At 55.5% G+C, this 11,998-nt stretch overlaps 2 protein-coding genes across 2 annotated transcripts in view; both read right to left on the reverse strand.

Annotated features, from left to right (window-relative positions):
- Positions 1-4,357, reverse strand: part of Mybpc2 (myosin binding protein C, fast type) — a 22,055-nt gene extending 17,698 nt beyond the window's left edge. The window contains exons 1-7 of the mRNA XM_021203248.1: positions 4,265-4,357; positions 2,523-2,600; positions 2,025-2,111; positions 1,665-1,813; positions 1,360-1,477; positions 359-407; positions 198-257 (exon numbers count right to left, since the gene is read on the reverse strand). Coding sequence (XP_021058907.1) covers positions 198-257; positions 359-407; positions 1,360-1,477; positions 1,665-1,813; positions 2,025-2,111; positions 2,523-2,600; positions 4,265-4,283 — 560 coding nt within the window. The 5' untranslated portion in view covers positions 4,284-4,357. The remainder of the gene's footprint in view (positions 1-197; positions 258-358; positions 408-1,359; positions 1,478-1,664; positions 1,814-2,024; positions 2,112-2,522; positions 2,601-4,264) is intronic.
- Positions 4,358-6,865: 2,508 nt separating this feature from the next.
- Spib (Spi-B transcription factor) lies at positions 6,866-11,758 on the reverse strand. Its single transcript, XM_021219014.1, has 6 exons — positions 11,718-11,758; positions 10,902-10,929; positions 9,431-9,503; positions 8,952-9,181; positions 8,408-8,558; positions 6,866-7,809 (listed from the first exon to the last, which is right to left on the reverse strand). Exons 1-6 carry the CDS (start codon positions 11,738-11,740, stop codon positions 7,511-7,513), a joined length of 804 nt encoding a protein of 267 aa, XP_021074673.1. The 5' UTR covers positions 11,741-11,758; the 3' UTR covers positions 6,866-7,510.
- Between the last annotated feature and the right edge of the window lie 240 nt (positions 11,759-11,998).

Genomic DNA, 11,998 nt, shown 5'->3' on the forward strand with positions numbered 1-11,998 from the left:
GGGGGAGGAAAGGAGGAAAGGAGGAAGGGAGGGAGGGAGGAAGGAAAGGGAGGGGAGAGAGGGGGAGAGGGAAGGAAGATGGACAGAAAGGGAGAAAATTTAGGGAGGTCCATAAAGAGAAATGAGGTGTTGGCACCTTGGCTCCTGTCCTTCTCCTGTGACCCCACCTGTCCCCTCTGCCAGCTAGGCCAACTCACCTCTTCTTCAACAAGCCACTGAAATCCAGCTCGCCTGCATCTTCTGACTTCCCTTCACCCCTGTAATCATTAAGAGGGGGTGGGAACCACACTAAGATCTAACCCAGGGTCCCCACTCCTCGCCCCCCATCTCCACCTCCCTTGGACCCAGGAGCACTCACGAACGCTTGAAGCTCTCGAGGCTCTGACCGGATGAGTCCTGACGGGGTGCTGGGGACAGATGATGGGGGACTGTGAGGCAACCGAAGACTGGGATATCCCGCCAAGGCATTCGCAATTCACTTTCCTCCCTCTTATGAACACACCCTCTCTGCAGGCCTAGACAGCGCGTTCTCTGTCTCTCTGTCTCTCTGTCTCTCTGTCTCTCTGTCTCTCTGTCTCTCTGTCTCTCTGTCTCTCTCTCTCTCTCTCTCTCTCTCGTGTGTGTGTGTGTGTGTGTGTGTGGTGTGTGTGTGTGTGTGTTGTCTGGAACAGAGACCTTTCTACATCTCCCTCTCATTTTTTTTTTACTTATTATTTATTTATTTATTTATTTACTTACTTACTTTAAGGCAGGATTTCACTGTGAAACCCAGACTCACTTGGGGCTGGCACCCACCATCCTGCCTCGTCTTTGGTGCCGGGTGTAAAGCATGTAAAAGCACAACTTCTCTACACTTCAGAGTGCCCGCCCCACTGGTTGCCACGCCCACCCTCCAGCCAGCCAGTTCCTTACTCCCCAGACCAGGGCAACCTCATTCCTGCCGCCCCTGTTTTCAAGCCCCACACACTGTGAGCTGCCGAACCCCAGAGGCTGCAGGGTCCCTGCTTGCTCCTAAACCTGCCTGGGCTCTGCACCCCTTCTTGAACCCATACACCCAAATCCTATGAGACAGGAGTCCCTGTCTACCCAAGCCTTCAGCTCACAAACCTGGAAGCAGCCTAAGCTTTTGCATAGGCACCCCAAACTGCTAAACACCTGTATCCCCTAAGTCTATACTTCCTATGCAAAGCCTGGAGACCTTGTCTCTCCCTTTTCCATTACTGAGTCTGGACCCTCTCCTCCGAGAGACTATGATCACCCCATCTCCACATCTGCATCCATCCCGGCTGCCTAGAACCTCCCACCCCAGCCAGCGCCCCGGCCCCGCCTGCGCCCCCGCCAGCGCCCCCGCTAGCGCACCCTCCACATCCACGTTGAACGAGCAGCTGTCGCAGACATCCTTGGCTTTGACCTCTAGACGGTAATCCCCGCGGTCCCCTAGGACCACCTTCCCAATGTGGAGCTCCACGGTGTACACCTGGGGGCCAGGGTGGCGGGTGCTTGAGACTCACAGTCCCCAAGTTCCCACCCCGGCCCCAAAGCACTGCGCCAGCCGGCCCTAGTGAGTCCGCGCTGTAGTCCTCAATCACCCTCTAGGGGGTGCCATAGCTCCATGAGCACCGGCTCGGTAGCCAGCCCCGCCTCTGGTCCCGTCGGGGTCTCACATTGCTGGCAGAGTCATGGGATTCCTTGAAGATGAACCGGGCTCCGCTCTTGCTGCCCAGCTCCTGCCACTTCCCCTTGAACCACTTGATGGTTGGCTTGCCTGGGAGCTCCTTCCCGTTCACCTTGGCCAGAATCACCGCGTCTTTCCCTGCAGGAGAGAGGTAGTGAGGAACCCAGCTCTCCAGAGAGCACCCTGAGCTCAAGACGCAGTCCTCCTTCCTCAGACTCGGGTGCCAGGCCTAACTCTCCACCCTGAGATCCAGAAGTCCTCCCTAGTCCTCCTCCTTCAGATCCAGGGGTCCTGACTGAACTCGGCTCCTTCAGACTCAGGTTCTAGACTGTTCGTCCCAAGTGCTCACCAGTCTCCACTGACACAGAGTCCGGCTTTTTCAGGAAGATGCCTGTGGGCTCCTCCGCAGTTGGGGATTGGTCCTCGGGTGGGGCCTCTGCTCAGGAGAAAGGATTCGGGAGTCAGCAGTGATCAGGAGGGGTCAGTAAGCAGAAATCATAGGAATGGCTTGGATTTTAATCCAGAAGGCATAAGCTTTGCTGGACCCCTCAGCCCCTAGGATCTCAGTTTCCCCATCTGTGGACCATTCAAGGATGGTCTTGAATGAACTTCGGGGTAATAAAGGGCATGTAAATACGGACACAGCCTTTGGGAACTGGGCAAGAATTGCTTGAGACATCGCTCAGAGTCAAGTACCAGCAGCCTGGGATGCCAGGAAGCCAGGAAGGACTGTGGCTCTGACCCTGTGTGGGAACAGTTATAGGAAAGAGACAAGGAAAGTCTACAGCAGTGTGGAGAAGGGCCGGAGGAGGGGGGAGGACAGCTGGCGGAGCCCAGGGCACCTCACCTTTGGGGGGCTCTTCAGGAGTCTGCTTTGCAGGGGCTTCCTTTGGGGCATCCTTGCCCTTGGGGGCCTTTTTGGCCGCTGTAACATAGACATTGAGAAAATGGTTCTCTCCCCAGAATCCAGAGGCCAGACCCAAACCTTCACCCTCAGAACCAGGGGTCCAGGCCTCAAATCTTCTTCCCCAGGCCTTCCTCCCTCAGATGGAGGTAGGTATGGTGGGGTGCAGATCCCCCATTCCAGGCATAGGTTGATCCCAACCCTGAGTATGGAGTCAGGTTCCCCCTCCCCTCGTAGCCTCACCCCAGGCTCTGGCCATCAGCCTGACCTTTCAGGTTTGGGGTATAATTAGCCCTTCCTTCCCTTGGGTTGGAAACTAGACACTGGTGCTGACCACAGCAGTCTCCCATGTGGTGCGGGTCACTGATCCATGGGTCAGTCTCTGCAAGAGAGCTGGTCTCTACCTCAGCCAGGCTGGTCTGACCCCAGGGGAACAGCCACCTAGGGGTAGGTGACACCAGGGCTTGTGTGCAGTGCCCACTTCCACAAAAGGAGAAAGCCTTAACCGGCATATAGACTCTCCCTGACCCCTAAGAACCTAATGCCTCCCGTGCCTAACTGCACATGAAGAGAGACAGGATGTTGGGACATGGCCAGTATTTGCCAAGCAGGTAGGAGGCTCTGGATTCCGTCCCCAGCACAGCAGGAAAAAGAGGGCCCCACCCATGGAAGAGAGACACACAATTCCTTCCCAGAAGCCCGACCTGAACACCAAGGGGGTTCTCATGTTTACACAGAAGAGCAACATCCATGCACATGGAGTCCTGTTGTGTCTGTAGAAGCACCCCACGATCCTAATCTTCACTCAGTGAGGAGACTCAACTACCTCGAGGGTGCTCGCCCACCTGGAGAGGACCCTGTCCCCAAGCTGAGCCCCAGCAATGCACAGGCAAGATCCTGTCGGCCTCAAGAAAAAGAGACACCCCCGTAGGGAAAAAAAAAATTGTATTGCCAGGCTGTGGTGACGCACGCCTTTAATCCCAGCACTTGGGAGGCAGAGGCAGGTGGATCTCTTGTGAGTTTGAGACCAACCTGATCTACTGTGCTAGTTCTAGGACAGCCAGAGCCAGGGATACACAGAGAAACCCTGTCTTGAAAAACCAAAAAGAAAAAGGGAAAAAAAAAAGACAAAAAAAAAAAAAAAAAAAAAAAAGAAAAGAAAGGAAAAGGAAGGAAGGAAGGAAAGAAGAAAAGGAGGCCCCCAGCAGGTGTGGTAGCCCATGCCTGCCGTCCAGTCTTGGTAGACTGAGGCAGTATGATTAGGACTTCCCTTCCAGCCTTAGCTCCAGAGTGAGTTTGAGGACAGCCTGGAGGGTTTGGGGGCGGGGGTGGGGTGAGGGAGCAAAGAGAGAGGGAGACAGAGACAGAGAAAGAAAACCGAGGCCAATTTATAATTGCACAACTGAGATTTCTACCCAAGATGGGTCTCCCAGTCCCCGAAGAGGAAGGGGGACTCCCGACCCTACACAGACAGTAGACCTCAGGGTCGGCCCTGCATTAGGAAGAGACCCATCTGTGCACATAGAAAGGGTCCCTCTTCCCCAAGCAGAAAAGGAACCTACACTCTACCTAGATGTAGGAACAGGCAAAGGACCCCCTCCTCCCATAGTAGGCATCCCTTTGTCTGCACCCTACCCTCCACCCGACCCCCACCCCCACCCCCAAGAAGGTTTCGGGCCAGCCACCTGGTTTAGCCTCAGGCATGTCGGCGACCTTCTCCTGCTCCCAGGACTTGGGACCGCAGTGGCTGTGGCCAGGCCCTAGCAGGGACAGGTGGGTCTCCAGGAGGAGCCCTTTATGGAGTCTCGAGACTCCCAGGAGGCAGCGCAGGGCCGCCCCGCATTCCTCTTGCATGCTCTAAAGGGCGAGAAATAGCGAGCAGACAGGAGTGGAGGGATGCCAGGGCCCTAGTGGGGATGGGGTGGGGTGCTTGGACACCTGAGTCTGTGGAGGTGCAAAGGTGAAGGCTGCCTGACCTCAGAAAGAGGGGAACTGGAACCCCAGAGTCTGGGGGCACAGGGGTCTAGATTCTTAGGTCCTGGATGAATAAGGAGGGGAAGAAGGAGGAAGCGGCCAGAGCACAAGATGGGGAGAGGGAGGAAGCAGAGAGGGCACTTGTGTAGGGGCAAAGAAAGAGGAGGAAAAAAGAAAAGGAAAAAGAGAGCGGAATCCTGGGTCTTGAGAAGGGGCGTGGGGGGCTGGAAGTCTCAGGTGTACGGGGAGGGCGGGGCGGGTTCTGGAAGCCTTTCTTAGCCAACCCCAGTCAGGAGTTTTCTAGAAACCAGAGCCGGGAAGGATAGTCCGATTTCCCCCGCGTAGGCAGGACGGGTGCCGGCCTCGGGGAAGAGTTCTCGGTGTCCCCTCCCGCCCTGTTCTGGTCCGGGTCCCCATGGGAGCGGCCTGGCCGGCTGCCCGTCACCGGCCAAGTGCAGAGAGGCCGGGAAGGCCCTGGAGGGCTGCCCGGGCCGGGCTCCTTCCCAGCACCAGAGGGAAGGAGCGGGTAAGGAGGAGGAGAGGGACTCTTGGGGAACCACAGGTGTGGCTGGCCCAAAAGGGTGTCAGAGGAAGGGACCAGGTGAGGGACCAGGGTCGGTCCCCCACCCTTTTACTTTTTGCGTCCCTCCCTCCTTTCTACTTTCAAAAAAAAAAAAAAAAAAATCCCCTAACAGTCGGAAGCTTCCTGACTTCTGGGGGCACAAAGTCCTGTCACGTCATTGGTTGCGGTGCAAAAACTTCCACCTCGCTCCCTAGGGAGCAGGCAAGTGGCACTGCGACCCATTGTAGTGACACACCCCTGTATCCCGGAACTCCAGAGACTGAGCTGAGACAGGGCCATCAGCGTGACTTCAAGACCAGCCTGAACTACAATGTAAGGAAGAGCCTATCTTCAAAAAAAAAAACCAAAAACCAAAAACCAAACAAACACACGAAAGTCAGACGTCTGGAATGGAGGGGTGAGCAGAAAAGCAAGGTTGGGAAACGGTGGTTTCCTCATTCAAGCCCCAGCCTGGCCCACCACCTTCCTCCCCTCCCTCCCCCTCCCTCCGTATAACTGCCACAGTCTCAGAAGAGTTCATGTAGAGGGGCAGGGGGCAGTTCCTGATAAAGGGTCCCAAGACGGCTTAATTTTGATGTATGCTTTATTTATTATGCATGTGATGAAAATGGTGATGAGAAATAATTTTATTTGGTACAGTTTAGCCTTGACCACATGGACATCTGGAACTTCCATGATCCCTCTTCCCCCTCCTGGCCACCCACAGAGGTGAGTTCTGGTGTGTCAAAGGCTCACTGGGGTGGCAAAGAGCTTTAAGGACCTCTTCGTCATCGTGGTCTTCCTCTGTTTCTCAGAGAGAAGGAAGCCTGAGTGCACCTCCCCTCCCCCATCCCCCCCCCTCACTCAGGCTTCAAAGCTCTGGGTTCTGATTCTGCTATGGACGCCCAAGACAAACCCACAGTTTGAGCCTACTTGGCCTGCAGCACTTGAAAGGAAAAGACTGGGTCGGAACAGGCGGGTGTGAGAAGTCACTGGTGTGAGACAGACAGACACTGAGCAGGGTCCTGGGCAGACACCTGGACAGAGGCTGGCCCCAGAAAAGCTGGCCAGAAGTCACAAAGATTGTCCAAAGATTCACACTTAGATATCTGGATTGTGGGTGTGCTCTCTAGCTTGACAGATCACTGTGAAAGCGGGCCTTCCTCCGAAGAAAGCACCTGCAGGGACTTAATTTGCCTGCCTTGTGGGTGGGGGGTGACCAACTCTAGAAGTCTGTCTGTCTACCCATGGCATGGGCAAGCACAGTGTGGTGGTAAGACATGTTCGTAGTTCCAGACACGGAGGCAGGAAGAGTGTTATGAGCTTGAAGCCAGCCTGGGCTACACAAATAGACCTTGACTTAAGAAAAGGGAAAGAAACCGTCCCGTGGCATGCTGCCTCACATCTGAGCATTCTGGCTGAGGCGAGGGCTCAAGGTCATCCTCAGCTACACAGTGGGTTCAAGACCAGCCTGAGCTACATAAGACCCAATCTCAAAAATAAAAGGAATCGGCCATACCTCTGCCACACATCCCAAACTGGCCAAGTGCCGGTATGACCCTCAAACACAACATGCAGGTCGCACCTCAAACAGCACGGTCAGTGTGTGAATGCAGGGCTGCCGAGAACCTAAAGAACTTCCTATATGATCAGAGGATCCCAGAAGGGAGGACCCAACCTATAAGACTCACTGAACCTCCCGCCCTACCTTTCCCAACATTTCAACTCGGACATAGATCCCAGAGAGTCCCAAGAGATGCCCGAGGCAAGAGGACCACCACTAGCTTGAGAATAGTCCAGCCCGGGTTACACAGTAAAATCTTCTCTCAAAAAAGGAAAAGGCCTGGTGTGATGATGCACCCTTGTCATCCCAACACTCAGGAGGCCGAGGCAGGACGATTGTTACAAGTTGGGGGCCAGCCTGAGCTACATAATGAGACCCTGTTTCAAACAAACAGAAGTCATAAACGGACGCAGAGAAAAGTCACACACAGGTGGCACAGGGTTCTCAGAGAGCTCTAAACATAACTAGACCTCAGATCTAACAAGGGCTTCAGGGGAGGACAGAGGGACCGACCTATCTGGCCAACAAACAAGGGTTTGGGGGCTGTAGACAGCGCCACCTGCTGGTGCGATGGCATGTGAGCTCACAGGACTCGCAAGAAGGATCTGCGGATTCTGGAACCGTAGACACCAGGGGTCCCCACAGAGAAACCTGCCGCTCTGAAACCGTATAGAATGGCCAGTGCGCCCTCAAACACGACCACCCTGCATTGGAATCCCATACAGGGCACAGGAAACTCTGGGGAGGCCTAGGGAGAGCTGAGGACCCTGACTGCCCTCATATGGGGCTCCATGGGACTTAGGGGCCAGAAAGGGGTCCTTAGCGGAGCGCTCAGGCACGCCGGGCGGCTGGCAGCAGCGCGCTGTCAAACTGGTAGGTGAGCTTGCGTTTGACCTTGCGGATTTCGCCTGTCTTGGCATAGTTGCGCAGCGCTCGGGCCAGCTTCTGATACGTCATGCGCTTGCGGTTGCCCTTCTGCTGGCCCCAGCGGCGAGCCAACAACTCCTTGTGCTTGGAGGAGAACTGGAAGACGCCAGCACCTGGCTCCACCCACCACACGCACTCGCGCATGTCCCCGCGGAGGAGCAACCCGAGCAAGAACTGGTACAGGCGCAGCTTCTTGCGTGCACCTGCAGGGTGTTGGATACCAGCGTTAAGAGGGGGGAAGTCCGTTAAAGGAACCCCCAGATCTACAGCCCCTTGCCACCCTTTAGTTTTCACAACGGAGTTGGGCCTGGTTGGCTGGGACCTAGTATTCCAACTACTCCAGAGGCTGAGAAAAGATCACCAAGTTCAAGATCAGCCTGGGTAACTTAGTGAGACTGTCTGTCTTTTCAAAGTAAGAGGGTGAGGCTTGGCTCAGTGATAGAGCCCCGTGCTTAGATTCCCTCCACTGAGTGCGAGAGTATAAACAAGATGACTGGTTTTACATATGGGAACCTGAGGTCCAACAGAGAAGAACTGGATTGAAAGGTTGTCAGACACAGAGGTGTAAGGAGAGGGGGACTGTGGGTATGTACTGGGTTTCCTTTGGCTGTTACTGTGTCTTTGTGCACAATGGAAACCGAGGCACAGAAAGGTCAATGCCCTTGACCAAGGTCACACAGGCAACAAGTAGCATGGATCCGGGAACGTCCTTGAGAAGTATTAGTGTTTAGGGAGCCCTGGTTCCTGCATCCTCTCCCCCACTCCCAGTCAGCATCCCCACTAAATCTCCACCCCACATACCTGCCTCAGATCCCCTCCCCTCGGAGCCAGCCAAGAGGGCCTCGTCTGACTCACTGTCCGAGACCTCCAGGGCGGGGCTGTCCAGTAGGATGTCGCCTTCCTCTGATGGCACAGGGCTGAGGTATGGAGCATAAGCCAAGGAGCCCAGGGTCTGTGGGAGACCGGGGTCACCTGCACATCACTCTTGGTCCTCCCCACCTCTGCCCAGGGTCACCTGCACAGCACTCCCTCCGTCCTCCCCACCTCTGTGGCTCTCACTACTTGGGTCTACATCTTCCTGTACAGTGTAGACACTGGCCTTGGTCCTTGTCCCAATACACAGAGAGGTCGAGGCAGTTGCCCCCCAAGCTATACAGCCAGCAGATGGCATGGGTAGGGCCTGCCCTCTGAACGGATGTATACAGTGTGGAGCCCAGGGGACACTTGAGTTACCTTGGAAGGGTGTTCTGGTGCTCCCCCACCCCCCAATCCCAAAGTTCATCTCAGAGGTTGTACAGGAAATGTGAAGTGGGAGCTCTCGCTCTATGCTGTCCCTGCTCCTCACCTGGCTGGTGAAGTCCTCTGGGGGGAATACCTGGAGGCCAGGCCCCAGGGCCTCCAAGCTGGGGGCTGGGTCGAGGGTCCCCATGGGGCTGTAGGTGGAGGGGGTAGGACCATGGCTATAACAGAGCTGCACGGTCTGGGAGTGGGCAAAGGCAGCCGTAGCAGGATCGAAGGCCTCATAGGGAGCGATGGCAGGAGCAGGCGGGGCCTCTGTCCAGCCCCATGTCGAGTCTGGGAGAAGGGTCAGAGTTAGTAGCTGAAGGAGGTCCGAGACCCGCACCCTCAAGGTCCCACACAGAGGGGCCTTTGTAAGCTGTGCAAATCTCTGACCCCAGGATTTGCATGGGGGAGCAGATGGGCGGGAGGTGGGGGAAGAGGTGGCTTGGGGAGGGGCTGCCCTGCTGAGGGGAAAGCTCCCATGAGCCTCAGGTCACCCTCTGTGAACTGGGCCCAAGATGGCATGAAGCTGGGGTCACTCACCAAGGCCCCCATCTGAATCTGGGTAACTGAAGGGCTTGCAGCTGTCCAGGTCATAGAAGACACCTTCTGGGTACTGGCGGAGTGAGGACAGGGTCATCTCAGGCCTTGGAGACACTCCCTCCCCAACCTTGGGGAAGACTGACAGACAGGTGAGGGGGGGAAGGGCTGATGGGGACAGAAACAAATAGAGACCCAGAGACTGGATCCATGAATAAGACACACCCAGAAGCTAGCATCTGCCATGGCTCTGACCCTCAAGGAAACCTGGTAGTGTCCAGTAAGCAACTAGTACCCAAGAAACCCACTCTGTAGCTCAGGCTGGCCCAGAACTTGGAACAGCTGTTTAGCCTCATCCAATGAGTATGGGGTAACGTGCATTCACCACCTTCAGCCACAGCCCTTGTAGAGGCCGTGAGACTAGACCTGAAGCAGATGTGTGCTACCCATCGACTCCTGTTTGTGCAGCGGAGACGGAAACCTCTACGCACAGAGCATCCTCAGGCAGCTCTGCTCAGACCCCAGACCACAAACATCTCAGTGAGAGGGATAAACAAACCACGGCTGCTCTGGTGGGCAGTGGACCATGCAGCAACAGGAGAGAATAGGTACCTAACACTCCACGGAAGGAAAGAGGCCAGGTGCCCCACAGACCTAAATATAAGTCACTGGAAACATTCAAATGAATCAGTATAAAATATTGGGTGAGACCGCCTAGGAAGGGACTCCAGAACAATGGAAAATTTCTAGATCTGGGTCTGGTAATGGCTACAGAGGTATACAGCATGAAGGCACTCGCTGATGCACACCCAGGACATCCGTTTTAAATAACCTACACGTCAGGTGTCTCTCGTGGACATCCCCAGTACTGTGGGGCACCTAGGGAGTCGGAAAGTCAGGCAGGAGAAATCCTGTCTCAGTTCAAACCAAACCAAACCAACAAAGGCCAACAAAACACAAGGCAGAAGGGCTTCTCCACCACCATAGGAGAAGTCTCATTGTTGGGTTATGAGTTCAAAACTGTTGGAAATACAGTGTCCAAAATACTACAGTTAAAAAGTGTAAAATCTAGCCGGGCATGGTGGCGCACGCCTTTAATCCCAGCATGCGGGAGGCAGAGGCAGGCAGATTTCTGAGTTTGAGGCCAGCCTGGTCTACAGAGTGAGTTCCAGGACATCCAGGGCTATACAGAGAAACCCTGTCTCGAAAAAACAAAACAAAACAAACAAACAAAAAGGTGTAAGATCCATAACTCTAAAGAAGAGGTCATACAGGGCTAGACAGGTACACAGGTCTCAGAAGTAGCTCCGAGTTTGAGAAAAATAACGGGTGTGGCGGAGATGGGGGTCAGGTTGACAGAGAGACAGAGACTGGAAACTGGGCCAGAAGTAGATGATCTTAGTAAGGTTAGTTCCCAAGGGCCATGCCGGGTGCTACATACCCGGGGAGTGGGGGGGGGGGGGCTCCAACTCACCAAACAGCTTAAGTGTGGGCCGTCCAGCCTGGCAGGAGAGAGACACAGGGGCATGTCAGGGCCGCCCTCAGCCACCTGAGTCTCAAAGTGGTTGTGGGGCCCAGAGGGGAGATGGTGGCAGCTGTGATCACCCACCACAGCTCTGCAGTCTGTGGGCTGTCCCTGTGTGCGCCCAGCCTTTCTCCCCAGTCCCCCCCACAACCCTATCGGGACAGGAAGTAGGGGGCGGATACCAGGCAAATGTCCCCCAGTGTCCCTGGGATTTGCATGTACAGACGCTGGGGGAGGCAGGGAAAGTAGGGGAGAAAGTCCCCAGACAGCTGGGGACAGGGTGGTCAGAGGACTGGGTTTGAGTGTCTTAATAAGTTTGGCTGAGACTAGGAGCAGCAATGAACTAAAGATCCAGGCTAGCAAGGAACACAGTGTGTGTGTGTGTGGGGGGGGGGTTAGAGCTAAGCAGCTCATTTCTTGTACCCCAGGATGGGCAGCCAGGGCAGAACCAGAAACCAAAGGAATCGGCTGGACAGAAGAAAGTAGAGACAGACAGAACTCAAGGTGCTGAGTGCCAGGAAATGAGCCATGCAATACTGTCGAGGACAGACGGCACACCTGGGAGCACCAGGGCAGGATAGGGTCGGGGCAGGGGGTGGGGTGGGGGTGTCTCCAGAACATGCCATCTCTGGAACCTTGTCTAGAAAGACAGAGCTGATGGAGAATCACCCCCTTACCACCTGCTTCTGGGGGTCACAGAAGCTGAGGATGCCGTGCTGAGTGGGCAGGGGGGCCCAAGAACAGGTTTGGGGGTTACCCACTTACTGTGCAGCCTCCAGAGCAAGCATGGCGGTTCAGAGCAGGCTAGGCTGGCCCTGGCCACCACCCCTATATATATTTGGCCCAGCCCCCGCCCACCCACCCCCAGGGGCGGGCCATGGGGGCCCTCCTCAAAAATCCCCTCTGGGAGGGGTCTGGATTGCACAACCCTCTGGTCACATGGCAGGGAGGGTGGGCCTAGGAGCCATCTGGATTTGGGGATCCCCACTATTGGGGATGTAAGGCTGACATGGAGAGAATTGCTGAGAAAGGGGAGTGAGACAAAG

This window comes from Mus pahari, chromosome 1 (assembly GCF_900095145.1).
Source record: "Mus pahari chromosome 1, PAHARI_EIJ_v1.1, whole genome shotgun sequence".
Taxonomy (NCBI): Eukaryota; Metazoa; Chordata; class Mammalia; order Rodentia; family Muridae; genus Mus; species Mus pahari.